This window comes from Aptenodytes forsteri, unplaced genomic scaffold, assembly GCF_000699145.1.
Source record: "Aptenodytes forsteri isolate BGI_AS27 unplaced genomic scaffold, ASM69914v1 Scaffold93, whole genome shotgun sequence".
Taxonomy (NCBI): domain Eukaryota; kingdom Metazoa; phylum Chordata; class Aves; order Sphenisciformes; family Spheniscidae; genus Aptenodytes; species Aptenodytes forsteri.
In genome coordinates, this window is record NW_008794665.1 from 11,756,385 (window position 1) to 11,778,421 (window position 22,037).

Sequence of the window (22,037 nt, forward strand, 5' to 3'; positions counted from 1 at the left end):
TCTGTTCTGTTTGGTTTTCATTGAAAGCAGGATGCTTATTGCAGTTGAACGATGAAACTTTAATCATCTCCCTATAAGGCAAATCTGTTTGGGTTTGGTTTTTGTTTTGTTTTTTTTTTTTGTTAAACAAAGTTCTAAAAAAGAAGATCCCTCCAGTACAGGGCTGATTATCCCCTTCAACCCAGCTTGCAAAGTTATGTGCCCCAAGCATAGGTATGGATTCACTACTGCCTCTTCATCAAGCTGTTAGTTTTCTCACATCTCTGCCTTGGCTCAGCATTAAGAAACGCCTTAGAAGTTTTGTAGCTCTCCCTCCTACCCCAGGAGCATTTTAGGCACCGAGGACTTAACATTGACTTGAGTTTCGTGTGCTGCAGTCTGCACAGAAGACACCACTACATTGCCGGTCGCATAAGAATTGTATCTACCAAGCTACTTACAAGAAGCAGAAACCTTCACCATGCCCATAATCAACTATCTGACACAACAAAAGCCTGTTTTCAAGGGGAAAAAAATGACAAAAATAAACCCCATCCTGCCCCCCCCCAACTAAATTACAATCTTAAACCATTTTTGGCTTAATATAATTAATAATATCTATTTCCTCTCTGTTTTGTGATTCAGCTGTTTCCAAAGCTATAAGAAGCACCAACAGTGAATCCTGTGGTGCCAGAACAGCCTGGGGATGGAAATAATCAGCTTGAAAATAAACAGTGGTTTTTTTGCAATCAAAGTGCTAATAGGCATGGTAGGCTGGCAGAGAGAAGCTTGAGTGAGAAGGGATGGAGAAGAGGGGAAAAACAGCCTGTCCACTGATAAATCTGAAATATACAGAAAGGCTGGGGAAGAACAACCATTTGGAGTAAAGAAAGTCAAAGATTTTTCAGTAGGACACAATCATCCCATAGCAAATGCACCACTGGTTTGTTCTTGCATAGTTTCAGGCATGCTGGTAAATGCCATGTTCATCACCTGCCTCCCATTTTATCATGACAATATTTGCTATGGTGTATCTCATCCTCTGCATGAATTTAATCCCGCCGTATCCCTGGAAAACTATTTTTTGGAGTCTAATACAGTAAAACAGTTTTTACTTTCACCAAAATAAGAGGTACTTCAAGTGTTTCAAGCCTCAGCAGCCTCCATTGGACTGCTACATGGATTGGTATGACCACGTGGGTCTGAAATGCTTGCTTTGCCTGCATGCATAGGTCCACCATGTGCTGCCCAGCTCCATTGCTGCTGGCATGGAAAAAAAAATGAAACAAGGAAGCAGCATCAAGAGCAAGAGCACGACCCAGCTGGCCAATGGCTATTTTGCTATGAAGCCAGGTGATTCCCAGTCTCCAGATGGGAAACGCTCCCTTGCCGAAACCTAGACCTGGCAAGAGGCACTGCTGTGATCAGTGCTTGGTCAGAAATGAAATTTCCTCCCCAAGATGTTTTGGCCTGAGTGCCTGGCTGCAGGAAGGACTCAGGTGACTCAAACCAGACTCTCTTGTAGGCCACAAATACCACCAAATACTACCACCCCCTGCTTCTCCCCCTCTGACAAGCCCCTGATGAGCAGCACCGAGCAGCATCGCCCCATGCGAGGACAACCCTGGGATGGAGCAGAGCTGCTCCGCTGCTGCATTTATCCTCCAGCGCTGGGAATATCTTGTCTAACACAGGCATCACCCGCCTGCTCCAAATCTTTTGGCTTTTACCCAGCTTGATGGGAGTTAGATGGAGGCAGCTTGGATGGAGGCAGCACCAGACCCCAAAGCCAAAGGCATGGGAGGGCTTTGTGAAAAATCACGTACCGAAAAATCGGTACCGAGCATGTCCAGAGGTGGTTATTTTTGCTGTCAACCTTTCTAGTCTGTTTTGTGTGTTTCTATATCCTAACAATGAATCCTAATTGCTCCCAAGGAATTTGAAGGGGGAGGCTGGAGGAGAGCGGCAAAGTGCTAGCAGGTCCTTGGCAGTGGTGGGACAGGAAGGGTGATGTGGCCAAGGACGACGATGGTGCTTTGCATACGTCCGGAGCAAGAAAATAAAGAGACAGCAAACAACGACCGAGGAGGCCTAACGGGGACTTGTTTTACTCTTTGACATGCTACCAGCAGTTTTTAATCTCAGAAGAACCAAAATTTAAAAAAAAAAAAAATCATTACAATGATTAAAAGGTACGACACATGAAATACTATACTCAAATCGTCCGCGTGTCGTTGGCTAGTTTATACAGTAGGCACAAAACAGACCTAGAATCACCTGCAACAAATGTCGACCGGCATTGTTCTCACCCCTAAACAAGTACCGCTAGCCTGATATTTCTAGTCAGCCATAGCTGTGTAACCTTTGTGCTTAAATTGCTCAGCTTAGGCCTCCTTTCTTTGGCATTGCTCACCCATGCCATAAAGGAGTGGAGACTCGTACTGAAGACAGTAATGGAGAGAGGAACAACAACAAAAGAAGAGAGATTAATCGTACAGTACATACATACAGTATCTTCTAAATCGTGATCAGTTGTTTATTGGTTGGCAAACAAGCTTCACTTTTACAACAAATATTAGTAATGAGGTCATTCAACTGTTGAGACCGTACAAAATGGATCATAAATTAAAAAAAAAAAAAGAAAAAAAGAAAAAAAGAAGAAGAGTTCATACTCCGTGCTTCTAATTTACCTCCAGAAAGCCTATGTTACTTAAAAATCCTGTCAAATAAATAAATTTCCGGTTAGGAAAAATAATGAACAGAAGACTTTTTTTTTTTTTAAATCACTGCAAAGTACTTTTTAGCTCACTAAGTGTCAATCGATTTTCTTCATAACCACTGCAGTACAAGTGCCTAAACCGGGGACCAGACATAGCTGTGAAGGCCCTTCACTCCTCCAGGGAAACGGCTGTCTCCTATAGAAGCCCCGCTACGACTGTAAAAAAAACTTCTTGGCTCCTGGATGCGACACTATGGCCTGGCTGAGGGGCTGCTTGCCAAAGATGCTTCGCAGGATTATCATCACGATTGGTTGTGCACTGTCAACGGGGAAGTTTGCCCTGCTCTAGTCTGCCAAAAGGTCTGCCGGCAATATGCCGGCTGAAGAAAGTTATACAGCAACGAAATAAAAAGACTGCCTTGGCTGAAAAGAAATGGTGATGGTGTTACTAAAACTGGTCCTTAGAAAGTGATGTTTGGGTTTTTTTTGCCCACTGAGATTTTTTTTACTGAGATGGGGAGGGGATGGCGGGGAGAGGCAGTGGAAGAAGCAAAACAAAATTTAAAAAAAAAAAAAAGGGAGGAGTTATGAAAAACCTTGCTCCTACTGGTAGACAAACTTACAAGACCAGCACAACAGAAAAAAGTTCTTTTTTTTTTTTTCCACTACATTAACAGGGACGCAAGTTCTGGAGGAACAGAAAGCAGACTATATGTGCAATGCTAGTATCTGTACATTACATAGGAATTGTTCGCTTCTCTTTTTCTGCCATTAGTTTTTATCATCCGTTAATACAGCAAAACATAAAATATGCTTTTAGCACAGAATTCTAGGATTCCCTTCCATCTCATTAAATTTGTTTTTGTTTTGTTTGCTCCTGCAGCAAAGGGTGCTGCAGTGAAACCAAGTTGTGAGTGACCAAAACCCATGATGTGATCTGAATTGGTAAGAAAGAGTTTTGCTAGCTTGTTTTTGTGCAGCGCTCCCACCTAGATGCGTCATCGCTACTAGTTTCAAATGCACATTTTTGGCCTTTTATTTATTTTTTTTCTTTGCTTTTTTGTTTTTTTTTTCCCTCTTAAAGCAGGTCCTCGGTATTAAGAGCAACACAGCATCAAGGATTGTTTAAACAAACACGGCATAACTTGAGAAGGCCACGAAGTGTGCCGTTATCTATCTCTTTCATTAACATAATGAAGTCTGTCTGGAGGGAAGGAGGATCAGGGGAGAAGAGGGGGGTGCAGCAGTTACTGTCCCCTCCGGGCCGGCCTAAAAATTCCAGTAAAAAAAGTCCGAGAGTTTCCTTTCGAACAGCATGAAGATTTAGGAGTACACACAATATTACCACTGTTTGGATTAACTCAGAACAGTAAACCGAGCGTTACGGAGGGGCTTTTTGTTGTCTCTTTGCTTAATTTTTGCTGAATCTTCTATAGACTAGTGACCAAGTGAGCGGGTCCTTTTGCATTGCCGTCCGGGGGGGTTCCCTCTTTGTTTGGCGGGACTATAAAACCGTCGCTGCTGCCTCGACCTAGCTGGTAGTAAGTGTGTAGCTGATGGACGTGGTTCCTGGAGCCAAGGTTGGGCATGCTTTTGTAGTAAACATCGTCGGCGTCGCCTCCGCCGCTTTTGGCCGGCGGGGGATCGGTCTGGGTGCTGGCGGTGACGCTTTCTGTCATGGGCATGCCGGCCAGCGCAGGCATACTGGTGTAGAGAGAATCCCTGTTGGGCGACTGGAGATCGTCTGTGTGCTCGTTGGTCAGCAAGGGGAAAAAGCTCTCACTGTTGTCTTGCGGGATGCGCCGCCGGCTGTAGAGGTGGGGCTGGTGGTTGTCCGCCGAGTACACTCGGGGAGGCAGCAGCGGGGCGTCCGACTCCTCGTGGATGAGCTCCAGGCCCAGGCTCTCCTCGTGGGTGAAGGAGGTGGCGTCATCCAGTACGATGGCATCGTCCTCGCTCCCGCCGCCCACACTGTTGACGAGTTTGTTCATCAGGTTGCGGCTCTGCTCGCTGGAGCGCTCGTGGTTGTTCAGGTAGGAAGGGATGTAGTTGGAGGTGAGTTCCTTCAGGATCTTTTTCTCGAGGGCGTTCTCGGTGTGGTTGTACCCGCGGTCAAGGATTTGCACGCAGTTGCTGAGGTACTCGCCGCTGGCGATGCTGTAGCTGTTGCCGTGATTACCATTCAGTGGTAGAGTATCCGTGACACTTGTATCCCTGGCATTGTTCAGTAGCCCCTCTGAAAAACATTACACAAGAGAGGGTGACTTGTACAAACAGGACACTCACGCGGGACGTGCACACTCAAACCCCCTTCCTAGGCCGCTGCAGCTGCTGAGGCTCAGCAGCGAGGAGAGCGTCACAGCCAAAATAGGAGGGCGCTGCTCCAGCTAACTGGCTTAAGGTCTTCCCACCGAAAAAATGGAAAGCGCCGTCAAGTATGTGACTTGATGCGGCAATAGCTGGCGGGAAGGAATAACCTCTCCTGGCCGGTACCTCCTACGGCTCTTGCGCTTTGTTCTACGTATTCCTGGAGGAGCTGAGAAATAGGTGACCCTGGGCTGGTCCCAGTTGCCCTGGCTCCAGGTGGCTTTGGAGGAAGGTGGCAATTCCCCCCAGCTGAGGGTAAAGTATTCGCAGCCCAGGTTAATCATTACCCAAACTTTGTCTGGGAGTGTATCCTTTCTAGAGGAAAAAAATAAATCTGCTCTCCCCTTTTGCTGGGCAGGCTGCCAGGAGAAAGGCATAAGGCCTGAATGGTGGGATTTGGGGATTAGCAAGGCAGAGGCACAAAGTGCTTCCGGGCCCAGGCTTTTTTGGAACAAGGCTAAATGTCCTACCTCTCCTGGCACAAGGGCACGGCCAAAATTATTTACTCCACACTGTCCGGGTGGGGATTTTCTAATACAATCAATGTTGGAGGCAGCTGCTGTGAGGTCTTGCGAAGCCTCTAAAAATAGCTCCCATTTCACTTGCAAAGTTAAAGCATAGGGTTTAGTGGAAGCTACAGCAAGTATCATCACCGCCACAGTACAGTGGGCTTGGGGGAACCTGCGAGGAGTAACAGGGTCTCGGGGTGCCCCCCAACTAACTGCCTATCGCATCTCCGTAGGTGTCTCAACACTGTCATTGTAAGGCTGGAGCTTGGCTCTTTCCTAACACGCTATGGGAGATGGTGGGGAAGTGCTTTGAGAGCACGCAGCACAAGTGGGCAAGGGAGAAGAAAATCAGTCCCAGCAGTTAAGCCGACATGCTTTCTTTTTTGGGACTACTGGCCTCCTTGGAAGGAGTGCAGGTGTGGGGATGCATGAAATAACGTATTGACCTTTCAGCTAAGGGCTTCGGGCATTGCCAAAAAATGGCAAGCAACTCCCAGCAAGCCGTGGTGGATTAGAGGAGCCATTAGCTGACAATTTCAAATGAACAGTTGCTCATACCATGCTTGGTACATGGCAGGTGTACCTTCCGAAAATACAGGATTCACTCTATATCTGCGATGGAGTAGTTGCTGCATGTCAAGGGCTGGAAAGCGCTACTGCAGGCTTTCTTCTTGCTTTTGAGTGAAACACCCTGAATGTGTCGGTCACCTTTTAGGTTTCTGAAGCTTAGAGGGTGCTGCCATATCCCGGGTTTCCCAACAAATGAGGGAGCTATGCCAAAAAATCAACTAGCCATCACAGACATAGAGCAAAGCCGTTGATTTTCACAGTGGAATCTCTCCAACCGAGTCACGATGCTTGGGGAGAAATGAAAAGTGAGCATTTTGGGGGGAGGACTGTATGTAATGGGTGACGGGTACAACAGCATCTGTCAGATGGTCACGCTGAGTAACTTATGCATTGAGGCACTGAGTGCTGTGCTTCTGCTGCCAATGCATAGAGCCGGGGTTTGGTTGGGAAATAAAATGGAGGCATCGCAGGTGAGAACAAAGTGGGGTCTGCAATGAAACACGCCGTATAAAAATGCCATGACCTTGCAAATAAAAATGTGATTTTTAAAAAAATCATACGCACAGTTATATGAGAAACTACGCTGGGTAAACGATACCACAAAAATGAGAAATAAACAAAGAAAGCATCATATAATCTCTTCTATATATATATATGTACACATACATATATATACACATACATACACACGCATACACGTATATATACATATATATTCATATTCTTTTGATTTCAAAACTGAGAGATTAATTTCCTTTATTAACTACATCATCTATATGTGATGCAATAGAAGTGAACTAAAAAAAATTACATTTGATATGCAATGTTTAGCTTTACTCCCATACTTGTCTCTCTGTAGGGCTCTAAACGACAGCATGAAGAAAAGGAAAGAAAAAACAACAAGTAAGCTTACAGCGACAGTAGGAGAAACATGAGTAAAAAGCAAACTGATGATATGCAGAAAAGAGAGTTAACGGAAATAATTTCCACTGCCCAGAATACATGAATTTGTTACATGGTTTATTTCAGGTTAAAAATATTGACATTTTAGACAGAAGAATTGTTGTATGCACAATATTCAATAGACTACATTTTTATTAAAAAAATTATCACATTTAAAATGTTTTCCAATGCCACTATAAAACGTTCAGCGTGCAACACAAATCAAGAAATAATGCCTGGAAATTTAAGAAAACTCTAAAGCTGGTAACGGTCATGCTTGAAAAGACAGGCACCGTCAACATCACTTCCAAAGTCTTAAAATGAATGGCTTTACTTACTGTTAGTTATAACAACCCCTGGCAGTTGAAACCGAAATCCGTTTTCTTGCTAAAAATGTTTTGCCGTCCATCCTTTGCAACAGTGCTTTGTAAGAGTATGACTTTGCTCATCACGGGGCTGCTGGCATTTTACAAACTTTGGTGAGTCTGCTCTTTTTTTAACCAAACACATGGCAAACTACATGGACTTTGCAAAAAAAAATGTAAGAGGAACGGTAGTTCGAATAATGGCATCGCTAAATGAAGCTATTGAGAAGAAAGGGTTAAAACAAGAAGAGCCAGAGATGAAGATGAAGAGCCAGTGATAACTCTCAGCTTCCCACTTTGCAACGGTCTGTGGCACGCTGCGGTTTAACCAGAGCTCATTAACCGGATTGCCGCCTTCTCTTAAAAGCTCTCACGTAGCTCTCACGAAAGCAGTTAGGCCGTTTCGAGAAACTCCTGCGTCCGAGAGACCAAGCCAGCGTACGTCCATCAGCTGTCAACAGTGGTGAGCACTCGGCACGTGCTGCGGCGTGCCAGACCCCTCACCTACCATCTCCTCCTTCCTCTATGCTCTGTGTCCCATCAAGGAATCGCTTTCGCCACCGGGAAATGACACTGACCCCGCCTCTTTCCAAGGTTTTTTTTTTAGGGCTTCTGGCCTCTGGTGAGTCTCTACCGCAGATGGGGCAGCTTCGGCTTGAGCAGAGAGGGTATTTTAAAACATGTAACTGGGGAGGGGGAAAGGAAGGGGTGGACTGGATCAGGCCCCAGGTTTCTTATAGCGTCCTGTCCCTGTTAATGGCCAGCACCAGAAGTGGTAGGTGAAGGTGAAAAAAAATCATAGCCTTAGTGATGTGGAATGAGTTAGTTGGATGACGTTAGCTAGCAATGCCCTCACTGCATGCCGATCCCAGCCAAGTGACAGCATCTACTTTTACAATGCACTATCATCGCTTTAGTGTGCCTGCTGGTGCAGCATCCTTAAGTCCCAAACAACCGTCAAGGCCATTAGGCCTGGTTGGTTCTGCTAACCTTCGTTTCTGCTGTGGGATCTCCCAATATTCACAGTTTGTAATTGTTCAGGGACAGTAACCAGTTTGAAAAGCAATAGCTATACTAGTTCTACAGTCATTAATTAAATTGCAGCCTCCTGAAAAAAATGGGTTGGGTTCTGCTCCCTCTGAGTTCAATGGCAAAGCTCCAGGGGCTTAAATGGGATCAGTACTGGTCCCACTCTTTTTCTTCATCTCCCACAGATGAAGCCTGGGTAGATTTCTCTGTTATCCATCTGGCTGTGTTGCACTGAATAGCACTTGCAAATCAATTACACTATTTTTGTGGAATAAAATGCTGTTAGCTCAGGTAACTGTATCAGAATCTAGTCTTAAAAATTAGAAGAACACAAGATTATTAAAATGCACATAAAACCTTTTTGTCACATTTCCACGCAAATCACTCGGGTTCAGTTGAAGCACCCAGACCTGAACATCAGGACTCCTCTTAAGCCAAATGCTGACCCAGCATTACCTGCTGCCACTTGATTTAAAAGTCCCCCAAACCTCAATGTTATCATGCAAGAAACTATACAGAACATCAAAGCTCATTTAGACATTTGCAGTACACTGAAGTTCTTAAAATTCAGAGCGTTTCATGTTTAACAGTAGCCCTTTTTTAAAAAACATTCATGGAAGCAAATTTATTGCACAAAGTTAGCATAGTTTAGGAAATTAATGAACAGCAAAAAAGGTCAAACACATGTGCTTTCCTTGTGCTTTGAATGAAAATACCCTTGATATTGATATAATATACTTGATATAGTTCAAGATCTATTTCTATCGTAAACAATATGCTGCCATATAGTACAAAGGGGGGTTTCCTGCTTGCATTATAACCATCATTATTTTCCCTTCCTTAGAGATCCTTTACTGGAAAGGGACACCTTCACTGGGAGCAGAGAGCTGACAGAGTGCTGACATACTTGCACTTGAACGCAGCGTTATTCTGTAATGATTCAGCCACCTTGCAAGCAAGCCAAAAAAAAATTTAAAAAATCTCATGGAAGTGGCAGAGCAGGACAGAGCCACCAACAGACAGGAGCTGGTAGAGCTCCACACTCCCCAGCTCCTCCTCAGGTCCTGCTTAAATGCATCTGCCTCTCCCTCACGGAAGCATCAGGAACATCAGCTTACAAACATGGTCCCTTCCACAGACGGAGCAGAGACAAACAGGTAGGTGACAAGAGACTGATTTCTACAGCGGAAACCTCCGTTAGGTACAACTGACTCAACCTGTTTGTTTTCCATTGCTGACAGGAGGATATGCAAGAGCTTCTAGTCTCCCTACACTAGCCGTCTTTTTTTTTTTTGCTTTCTAATAGCACATATAAAATGTATTAATGCAAACGGCAAAACATTTCTTGCAATATCTAAGCTCTGCTCTTTGGAGCTGACCTATGCTCCTCACTTCAGCTGTCATCTTTCTTAGAGATCAAGGGGAGTTTTGCTTTATTTTGCATTTTTTTTCCTGTGCAAGCCGGTGCACTGCTGACCGTATTTCTCTACGCCATTTCAAACAAGAGCAGCTTTGGTGGCAAAGGCCATTTTAGCTTCACTTACCTTCAAAGGTGTTCCTGTTTCTAAAATGAATGGTTTAACAAGGAAATGCACTGACAACAAAGGGAGGAATGGATACGTCCGACAAAATACACACACAAGACCAAAACAATACAAAAGCAAGGAGATTGAAAAAAAAAATCAAAATCAAAACCACTGTGAATGCTTTGAGTAGAACTGACGAGGGTCTCTCAAAGTGAATTTGATTGCTCATGGAAAAAAAGCCTCCAGAAAATGGAAAGATGCATTGAAATGAAAGGAAGGGGAGGGGATCCTTTTTTGTGCCCAGTTCCAAAAAAAAAAAGTGTGGGGGGGGGGAGAAAAAGAAAAAAAGGAAGAAAAAAAAGAAAGAAATGGGCCAAAATAAGCCACAGAAAATAGAATTCTCACTAGAAAAATTAGAGAGAAACTCCAGCACACCTTGTGCGTTGTACATGCTGACAGAAGGGTTGTTATAGACCGCCGATTCCCCGAGCAATGTATTATAAGGGTTGTTAGTGCCATGAGGACGAAGCAGAGCATTGGTTATAAGATGATTAGCCATGGCTCCTGGAGCAGCCCGATAGAAAGACAGAGAAAAAAAAAACAACAAAAAAGGTCAATCAGGCAAATGTGGTATCAAAAAAAAAGGAAAAAGAACATTCAGAATGACAACAGTTGAAATAGTCCTGATTACAAGCAGCCAGCTAATTAGACTCGGAAAACTGTATGCCACTAAAGCAGAACAGATGTTACTGACGATGCACAAATCCAAACCAATGCAAAAGAAAATGTATCAGAAAGCGGATAAGCTACATTTATGGTGGTTCCCCAGTTGCTCAGAGTGTAAGCGAGGCTATGCCCACATGCTTGCTACAAAGAAAGAGAGGGAAATGGCAGCCTACACATTGTGGGGGGAAAAACTCTCCAGAAAGTGCCAAATGAATAAAAAAAAAAATAAAGTGACTAACAGAAAACAGCACATTCAACTCCCACTATGGGCTAGGATCTCTTTTACTGGTCCTTCGCAACACATCTAAAATTGAAAAAGCAGAATTAAAAAGAAAGGATGGAGAATGAGGCCTCTCTGAAGGCTCTCGGCACTTATCAGAGAGCAGCTGTTCCTCATGTCTAGGAGGGTGAGTTTCACTGCAGCTCCTGCTCTGGTACCACCTTCAAGCACATCCACAACCACCCGAATCCACCCTTGAAGGTGAGAGCACCGCGACTCCATCAGGCGTTTCTATCAGGAGCGAGAGTGGCCACGGAGACGCATGTTTCAAGGCTCTCTGTTTGCCCCACAAACACCTTGTTTCCCCACTCCCGGACCTCTTTGCTGTCATTTCCAAGCACTCAGCCAGCAGTTGTCCTCCCACTTTGGTTTATCCCTTGGAGTCGCAGCCTCTGGACTTGTGCTTTTCAGGATCATCACGGCTTGGCAGGTGGCTGCCAAGACCTACCTTGATTCCTATCACAGGCATCAACCCATGAAGCAAAGGCTTCCTCCCACCTTTTAGCTGACCTACAGGACCAAAAAACCCATTAAGCCCTTGCTCCGAATGTCCTCTGGGATCCCAAGAGACGACCGACTCAAAAATTTGCCCCCAGGGCCATTCTCACTGTCATCGGTAGAGACCTAAGGCAGGAATACTCAAGGACACACTATGGTTTTTACCTCCAGGGCTAAACTGTTAGGACAAAATCTTTCCACCATCAAAGTATGTCTTTGGTGGGGCAACTAGAGCTAGCCAGGACAGGGCTGTCAGAGGGTTCAGGTTACCTGGCTGTCACCAACATCTGATAGCCCCAACCCAAACAAGCGACCGAAAAGCCAATCCCCAAACCCAGCAACCTTGGCAGGGATGCCTTTGTCAATGTCTGGGGCATAGAGACCCCATTTGCCTCTTTTAGGGGTGGAGGTGGACCCATGGCATGGTGGACGCAGTCTTTGCAAGGCATGTGGGGTGCTGGGTACAATCTCTTCTCTGCAACTCACTACCTGATTTTTCTTTCCTTTTCTTTCTTTTTTTTTTGGATGGAGTTGCTGAGGATATATAAGCTCCAAGGGCCTCTGGCTGGTACAAATCCCCTTAGCGGTGAGCTCTCTGAAAACTCACACCTACTAATTATTCAAAAAAAAGCAAAAACTAGCCAAACGTAAGGCTAGGTGGAGGCTTCCAGAGCTGCCTCCTGCGGTGCTCGTATGCTGGCCTGGCTCCATTTCCTGGGACAGCGTTTCTCCATGCCTGCACAGGTAGAGGAGAGAGCAGACAGCTCTCCTGCCTCTCCCTCATCCTCCCCTAGCCCTTCCCAGCCCCAGGCATATGGCGTTAGCGGATCACTTAATCGGTCTTTTGAGCACAGGACAAAGTAGAAGGCAGAGCTGTATGGGGGCTGCATGCCAGGGAGGCTCCTCGACACATGCAGCTGGAAAAAAAAGACTTGTTTTCTCTCACCTGATATTTTTGGCTATGCTGATGGAAAGCAAGATGAGCTGCTGTGTTTGGAAATAAGGAAACAAAGATGTCTCCTGTAAGAAAACATTATATGAATGCTTAACTAAGCAACCTTGAATGTAACTAATAGGTAAATGAGTCAATTATTTCTTTCAGGTAATGTATTTTCCATCAATCTCACGTACATCTGGAATGAGGGACTGTAGGAACCACTTCTCTTCTTGCACTAGTTTTATACCAGCTGAGTACTAAGTCCATTAAAATTGTTTCTGCTTTCATCCCACTTTTAATCAAGCCGGGCCATAAAAGATTCAAAAAGGGACTCACTTTTATACAGGTAATGGGAATGTCCAGAGTTAATGCCAGCCATAAATTCAGACGTGATATAATCCTCCCATTTCAGATTTAACTCAATCTCCAACTCAGTCGCTACGAGATTTGACATGGAGAAGAATATACCCGCCACATGCTTTTGAATGCTTTAGCTTGAGGCGTTTTTAAATGGCAACTGCCAGAAAGAGCATCTCACTCGATATATCCCCAATCTGAGCTTGTCTAGCAACTCTTAGAAGGTGGGAACAAGCTGATCCCGCCATGGCTGGGCAGGTTGGGCTCTTTCGCATGGGGGATGCTCTCACCTCGTGACAAGAGAGAAGGGACCAATCTGTGTCAGCACTTAGCGCTTCGCTTGCCTACCTTCGCCAGGGTGGTGGGCTCTGAAGCGAGCTAAATTCACACAAACCTGGCTCTTTGGGGCGGTTACAAACTAGATAGTTTCTGGCAACTTTTAATGCAGATACATGTTTCTGACTATAAACTTGGCAAAAAGTTGAAAATACAGAATAAGTTATTTTTGCTCTCTCAGGTGCATAAAAGAGGGGGCTTGGTACAACAAAACAGCCACCCATTCCTGTATGCAGCTGCTAAGCCAAAATACTGCATCTTGTGCCTTCCTCTCCCTTGATTGCTGAGGGCATTAAGATTTTCTAGTTTACTGATCAAAATGCCAGTGATGATGGCAGTGCTGAGTAATTCTCCTAATGCAAATCCAAAACAAACCCACTGCTAACATGTTCAGCTACCTTTCAATACTTTCAGAAACCCAACTGGGCCCTAAGCACTCTGCAGCAGGTTCCTGTCACAGTGGGCTGGCCACAGCAAACTTAACACTCTCTGCGGGTCACAGTAAATGTAACCTTTGACATCTTAAAAACAAAATTATATGTACCTTGTTATCATTAATTTGGGCTCTTGTTTCTCCCTAACTGCTTTAAAGCTGCAACATTCCCAGCCTCAAAGGATGCTGAGAGAGAAGGACTGCATTCAGGCTCCGAAGAGCCTACAGTTAAAGCTGTAGATAAAACAATAAAACACCAAACAAATCCCCATTATTGGGTTTTTCCCTCCCGGGAGGGAGAAAGAAAAAGGTAACACCAGCCATACATTTAAGTATCATCCTGCCTTTTTCATAACACTTTATCATTGCTATAGCAACCAACGGGGCTATTAGAAAGAGCGGATTAGATCTTGCAGACGAGGCACCAAGCAGAAGGAGCAGGTAGACTACCAAACTATGACCCCATTTGCATGAAAATTGCCTTGGTAATAAACAGCCAACAAAAACCCAATAAAGCAAGCATGGGATCCAAGTGACATACTCTCCCAAAATACCATGAGAGAAAGCAAAGAGGCTTATTCTGCAGCCCTGCGTGCAGGTGCACAGCAAAGGCCGGGTGCCAGGGCTGCAGTTGCAAAGGTCAACACGTGTCTGGGGACCCAAAAAGCAGAAAGAGCAAGGCTGCGAGTACCCATCGACTGCCCTGAATCTCCTCCCCAGCAGAGTGCTCTCGGGATGTGACCCTTGGCAGCTGTCTGGCTTGGTGTTGGCAATGTGCCTAATATCCTCAGCAAGCAGCAGTTGTTCATCATTTATTTTTATTTATTCACTTATGGTTGGATCCTCAGCTCTCAGCATCTGTGGTGCGACACCGATTTCTCCCAGCAAATCCCACAGCCCTGTGTCATCCTTGCTTCCCTACATTTCAGCAATAACATTCCCTATACAAATCCCTCCTTTGCCATCTCCCTAAGCACCTAAGCCAAGCACGCAGCCACTGCTCTTATTTGCTTTAGTTAGGGTGACTACCTTCAGCTCAGCTGCGTTGAAACACCTTTGGTTCTGCTAGTTGAAGATACCCTACTGAAAGCAAATGCACTCCATTTCCAAACCCCTATCATGCTGTGTACATGTGGGAGCATGAATTTGGGGTTGGAAAAAAGATGGGGCTACAAACCCACAGGTTCACCTGGGTATCTCCCTGTTCAGTGCAATGAGATCATCACAACCAGCAAACATATTTAACAGCAGAACTCACACCTCTACAAAAATATTCCCTACAACCACACTGGTATAACTACAGTCCCAAGTCTCCTTGTTTCCACCGATATTCAACCAAAGATTAAAGTTCAGCACAAAACACAGTTACCAAGCCAGCTCTGATATCCAAAATGACATTCAAATTCAGGTTTCTGGCAATGCCAGTGCTCAGTTCAAGGTTTCCTGATGCTGGATTTCCTCAAGTGAAGGATTTACAGACTGCGATCACAAGGAGAAAGGAACGATGCTCTTACAGAAGGCAAGTATTAGCTGGGTAACACGCAGATGCTCCTGTCCCTCTCACAGCATCGGGGATCCTTGTGTTCCAAGTACCAAAGATCCATCCTTTCTTACCAGGTTTAAAAGGCTATGAAAAGGCATAGCCTGTGCTCAGGGTGCAGGGGGAGATCTGGAGGGTTGCAGGGTTGCACTTTTGACTTGCAAACTGAGAAAATCTGATAGGGAAACCAACCAGGACAAAGAAAATGAAAATCCCACAATTTTTACCATCGCTGTAACCATACACAGAGGATCCAGATAGCTACAGTTAGCTGCTTAGTGTGTCTATGAAAGTAGGTGTCATTCTAATGACAGTATGCAATCAAATGGTACCTTTTTCTTCCCTTTCTAAGATAGAAATTGATGTCCTTGATGCAGGACAACACTGAACATAGAAATAATTTTTTGGAAGAGTTTGTTATGACTGTAAGGGAAAACTACACCTTGCTAAACACAAGTATGATTTATCCACTCACTGAAAGCAAAGGATCAAAATGATGATGACAAGCACATGTTGCCAGACTCTAGACTGCATCATTCAGGAACAAAATTCAAATAATTTCTTGTGGGCAGCTGGCTGACAAAGCCACACAAAGGCATTTAGGTTAACTTGAATCATCTGCACGGTCTACCCAACAGGAAGGGAAATGGATCCAACTCCTCCTCCAGACTTTCTGAAAAATAATGTCATTCAGTGTGGCTCTACCAGGCCAAAATGGCTTGAGCAGTACTGCTTTAGCTGGGATCATCTGTCCACATAAGTAACAATGCCCTCGTGTATCCTCTTTGGCTTCGGGTCTTTTCAATCGCATGCCAAAATCAGCTCTATCCTTGCTACGTGCATTTTAGCAGGGTGGAAACTCACGGTGGATGGGGAGATTTCCCCCAGCAGACATGCCAGAGGTGCAGTTTTGCTGAGAAAGGAGACCAAACCAGTTAACAAATTTAATCGGACGAACTAATGAATCAGCTGAGTGCTTCAAAAATGTCCATATAAAAATCAGTATTTTCCAAATGAAATTTTTTCACCTTTTGTTCCAAAACAGTGGTTTGCATGAAAGCTGACTTTGACTTTTTCGTATGTCATCTTTTCATTAAAGTAGAAACAAAAATAAATAGCTTAGAAAAACCACATCTGAGTCATAACAATGTTTCATTGCCTCTGACCCAGCAGTCCCAAAATGTAGTTTTTCTTGGGCTTTTTTTTGTTTGTTTTCAGAAGAAAGAAACAATAACAAAAGCATGTACTGCTGTGTTTTCAGTCAACCTTAATCCTTCTGTTTTCTCCCCATTTTGCCAACCATGCAGCTCCCTTCCCGCAGGGCTAGGGCATGGTGCTGTACTCCTGCCCACTCTGCCTCTTGAAGCACTCAACTAATCTTGCTGTTCACAGCCACCATAAATCAAGTCCCTCGACTTCTCACACTTCATATACTTGACTTCAGACCACCCTGCAGAGACAAGCGACAGCCAGAGAGAACATGGAACATTCCCTGAAGGTACTGTGGTGCCTGAGCTATCAGGGAGCACAGTTTAGCCTGGACACCACCAACAATATGGTTAGAGATGAATCCTCTCTTAAGTGTCCATTAAAAAAAACCCCAGAACATATGCTGCCTTACCCTAACCGTAGTAAATAACTCATCTCCTTAACTTGAATGTTACTGAAACAGCCTCTCTGCACTGATTTCAGTTTGTAAATTCTGGCTGGTTCTGTACATCATTTAGCGTTAACTTATTTATTCCACTTCACTCCTGGGGGAAGAAAATACATTCAAAGTAGGTTTGTAGGAGTCAAAGCTCTAGTCTTCTTTGTGACTTTCCTTACCAGCATTCAGTAGAGTCCTCTTCTGTTACAGGAAGAGTTTTCAAGTATTTAAAGAATCCTGGTCTTGCAATTCATTCCAATGATGAATGCAATTATGAAAAGTGAAATCACACATATTTGCTGGAGGACAACAGGTATTTTCAGCATTTTTCCTGTTTCTCTCCAACAAATGCTCTGACGTTTAGATTTATCGAGCTGTGTTCTTATAATAGCCAACAGGATTCAGTTAATAAACTTCAATAAACCTCCCTATTAAATTTCTCTCAAATAGGTTTGTTGTCACTTGCAGCATCTAATCTATTCATTGAAAGCTATTAATACTGACTGCAGCGAAATGGAGTTTCAGCAAATGAGGTTGTTAAGCTCTGGGCCATCTTCTGCCAAATTAAACATCCCGTGCTTTTATGCAGAGACAGGGGAGGGAAGGTATTTCTTTGCCCCTTTTTTCCCTCCTTTCTTCTGCAATGATTTCAGATGACAAACTTCTGCTGGATTATAATCTGCAGGCCATGTTCAAAACACACAGCTAGTCTACATCAGTTTGTAAGTATTTGCCCACTTGCTGATTCCTTCTCAACTGCCTGGAGCAGAACGTTGCCCCAGGATGGGACATTTCTTTTTACCACTACCTCTTCCAAGGGTTTATACCTCATTGTACCTCAACTATACAAACATGCATTATCACTAATTGTTCCTGCTTATGCTTATTTCTCACTAGACCTGAGCTCTTACCCAAGATGTGCGGAGAGCCCTGCCTATGGTGGAAATTGGACCATGCTTATAAGAATCTATATAAGCAACCATGCTTTCTTCCTTCCTCCTTCATAGTCATCATATTAAGATTGCTCTGCAGCAATACTCTGCTGGATCTAATACTCCCCAAAGCCCGCTCTGATTTCAGAAATTGCCTTGCCCTTACTTTTCCTCTTTAAATCTGATCCACCTAATGACTGAACTTCCAATTATATGGCTGTCAATCCTAAAATCAAAGCCAGTTCATAATATCTCCCAAAGGAAGAATGTCACGTCACTCACTGAAATCACTGCAACAAATCTCAGCTAACTCAGTCCCAGGCAGCAGAGAGGCAAAATAAACCAGAAGACAATTGACAGTGGGATTAATTTTGCACATAGGCAGAAATAGGAGTTAAATGCCCTAAGTTTTGATCCTCGATGCAGAAAATCGTAATTTTCCTGGCATAAAATGTATGGTTGATTGAAAAAAAAGAGGAAAAAAGAAAAAAACAGCAGAGGCAATTTGCTAGTCCAAAAGGATGCTGAGTTTCCCTTACAAACAGAAAATACTCCTCTGCTGTCATCTACCTGGAATTTCTCTCTACTTCATATGTGATTATCAGGATGGGTCATTTTGAGGCCAGATGCTGACATTTAGCCAAACCAACAGACACTTAACAGGTTTGCAGAGATTTATGGTTTGCAAACAGCAATCCCTCCCAGCTGATTCGGTGAAACTGCATGTGGACTACTCCCTCCAAATACGCCCTCCATCTGGGCGATAGGCCCCAGGCAGGGGTATCCATGGGGTCAGGGGAGGATGTGTGTAGTCTGTAAGGGTTACAAGAGGGAACAGAAGAAGCAGAAAGGCACAGGGGATGAAACCAAAGAGCTTCATCAGGAAAACGCCAGTGGTGGTGAGATGGGGAAGTAAAGGAACAGCCTCCTACACTGAGTAAAACGGAAATTTCGAAGTCCTGATATAAATTGACCATGCTATTTCTTTTGCAGGCTCTCCCTGGTGTTGTGAGCACTGCTACAAGCATCTGTGGCGCTGGGACAGCAAGCACTCTTGAACACCGATCTTCCCAGTGAAGAGCAGAAGCCGCAGTGCTCAAGAAACTGTGGCTGGATGAGATGCTAGAAAACAGCCCGCAGGCTTGCTCTGGATTAGCAGAGAGATGCCACCAGGGACTCTCACCCTGCTTCTTGCCCCCTTGATTTCCACCAAACAGCCAGGGGACACTTATGCACCTCCGAAAACTGTTACCCCCTTCTCAAGCGGCAGCCTGGACCAAAAAGGAATAGAAACTGAACTTCTCATTGTACTCCAGAGGCGGGAGTGGCATTGCTGTTGCCGTTCATGGCTAAACCAGAGACCTCCAGGCTCCAGGACTGATGAATCCCTTGAAACAAAGACTAAATTTCCCAGGACTGAGGGCTTTGCTAGCCAGTGGGAAGGGAGGGCAAGGATCACTGCATCCCTCAGGTTCATGCAGCACCTTGCCTCTGCTGATTCAGCAATGGTGAGCAAGGACAGTGTTAAGAAGCGACACCTCTCAGCACTCTGCACAAAGGATAGGTTCTGGGGAAAAGTGCTGTGTCTTAGATTTAAAGCAATGATGATGAAGAAATGAGATTTCTACATCGGCAGATGATGGTCTCTGAATGGTCACAGAGGCTGCTGCCCCTACCAGGGCCAACCTGGGCTCAACTTTGAGAAGTCCTCTGCACTTACCTCCAGAAAACCCTGAGCATCACTGAAAATGGAGCACAAAGCATTTAAAGCATCTCCAGGGGAAGCTCAGATTTAAACAGATGCAGCTCTTGCTCCACACCACATCCCCAGTTGTGCAGTGATGGTACTCATAAGAGCAAAGTGTCTGCAGGAGACAGACACTTTTCTTTAGTCCAATTATTTTTGAACTGTTTAGTGCTCAGAAAAAAAAAGAATGCAAAGTATTTTTATACTCAGGAATATTTCAGTGAGTTCCTTCTAGGCATCTGCAGATGCATTCATGAACAAGGAAAGCAACTGCACGCACCTTGGACATCCTGGGAGTCTGCTGCACTGAATCTGCCTACCCCAGTACCACAACAGGAACAAGAATAAAAAAAAAAAAGTGATCTGGCAAACTTGAAAATGTGTTTAAAAATTGCAGTGGTCACCAATGACTCTGCCTGCCAACTTTTGTGTTCGTACAGCCACAACCTGCTAATTTAAAATGAAAAAATCCCCACACCATAAAACCATCTCTCTGAAAGACATGACATGAAAACTGACTGACTTCACAGGAGAAACTGGGGCACTGTTTGCTGCCAACTCTAAAAAGAAAACAAATGGAAAGAAAACAGAGGAAGTATTTATTCTCTAATATCTTTAAGCCACAAGAAGAGCCATAGGTGTTACTGAGAGCAGGTAAGAAGCGTTTAGACAGACTGTGATAGATCAGTTGATGGCACCCTCTGAATATCCTATCAAGATGAGTAGAGGCATTTCTACCTCTCCCAGAGCTTGGCTGCTTGTGATTTGTTTTACATGCAACATAAATTCAGCAGAAATATGTCATGCTGGTCACATCAATCCATCAAGGAGCGAATGAGCATCTTGAGAAAGACTGACGCATGACAACAATAGCGCTTCCATGGTCCAAATTTCCACCCGCTCTCCCCTTTATCTAGGCACCAGCAGCAAAGGGTCAGTGTTGCAAATGGGCTACAATGAGCAGCGATTGCTCTTTGAGGTGTACCGGGGATCGGGTTTGAGATCCCCGGGGGAATCTTGACTTGATTTTCCTTTTTCCATTTTGCTCTTTCCTTTTCTTTCTTTTTTTCTCCTCCTCTGCTTGTCTCTCGTTTTAGTTACACCAAACTCTACCCTGTTTTCGCTGCTGTATTACCAAGTTATGTCCAGACCATGACACCCACAACCCCTGCAGACAGTTAAACCGAAGCATCTTCATCTCACAACACTGAGACACGTCTGGCAGCCCCTGTCTCTGAGCAGAAAGGGAAGATTTGGGGAGAGCAACCCAAACCTGACTCACTGCAGTGCCCCAGCGCTAAACTGCAGCTCCCGTCTTCTGGAGTGACAGTCTCCTACCAAAGGAAGAATTTCACCTTCTACCGTGTTTTCTAAATAACTGCTTCCTAAAAATGCAGGATAATACGACCACCTGAAGATAATTTGAAACTTCACCCACCCTCCCTGCAACACACACAGTTGTCCCTGCTGAGTTAACAGTGCAGATAGGATTTCAGCCTAGAAATCACAGCTTAATTGTATTTTTGGGTGGCTGGGAGGAATATGATGGGAGATTTCATTTAGGAAACAATCAGGTCTCGGTTGGGTTAGAAATCAGGATATTAATGTTCTTCATTTTAATTTTCCTCTCTGACTCAGATTCCCACTGTTTGAATTTGAGCTCAATTTGTTCTGTTCATTATGAAGAAATCCACATGAATTTGACATTAAACTGATTATCTCTGAAAACAGTAGCAATAATTTCCCTTTTTCCTGTGTACGTTTCAGATTAAGTCTTTGTGGTTGATATAAAGACGCAGGGGAGAAATAATAAAGCAAAGGGAAATCAAGTATTTATTTGGGAGCGCTACTTAGAAGCCGAGACGTGCAATGACACTTATGCATTTGGGAAGAAAAAGCAAGGGGCAGGGACAAACAATACCCTCATTTCCATTTCCCATTTCAGCCCATTTGCATGGGAACAAACAGGGAGTCAATATGGCTTTCCTAGCCAGCAAACTGCTGTGCCAGTACTGGGGATCTTAGGGCTTTGTGATGACTGTTTGATGGGGTTTGCTGGCAAGGGCGTGCTCCCTCATGAACGGACCCTTAGGGCCACAAGGATTAATTCATATTTAAGACTCACCATCCTGCAGTAAGATCTGCCACAGGTCCTGGGCTCCAATCCTACACAAGCTGTCGGGGTCCTGATGACCCCAATAGGCCTTAGTGGCCCTGATGAGACCCACTGGGGACCCACACCCCCTTCTCAGTCCTGGGCACCCAGTCCTTGCCTTGTATCTGTCTCCTGGCTGGACCTTGGACCTGGGTTGTAGCCTGGTTTCCAGCCCTGTCTCTGCCAACATCTCCTGCTGCTCTGGGCTGGACCCTGGACCTGGTTCATCCCCTCATCTTGTCCAGGGCTGTGGGTGGACCCTGCTACCAGCATCCAGCTCTGCCTGCTGGCTTAAGCCCCTGCAGGACCATGCCCCGTCAGTGAGGGCATGGCTTATGCTTGACTCCTCCTCGGCTCCCAGCTCTTCTCCCTCATGAAACAGCTCTGCTCTTACAGCTCCCTGATATTTCTTGTCCTTCAGACAAGTGGAGCAGCAATGTAG

At 44.7% G+C, this 22,037-nt stretch overlaps 1 protein-coding gene across 1 annotated transcript in view; it reads right to left on the bottom strand.

Annotated features, from left to right (window-relative positions):
- Positions 1-2,818: 2,818 nt before the first annotated feature.
- The window catches only part of ADGRL3 (adhesion G protein-coupled receptor L3), a 333,004-nt gene continuing 313,785 nt past the window's right edge, over positions 2,819-22,037 (bottom strand). Inside the window, exon 23 of the mRNA XM_019470560.1 lies at positions 2,819-4,934. Within this exon, the coding sequence (XP_019326105.1) occupies positions 4,129-4,934 (806 nt within the window). The 3' untranslated portion in view covers positions 2,819-4,128. The remainder of the gene's footprint in view (positions 4,935-22,037) is intronic.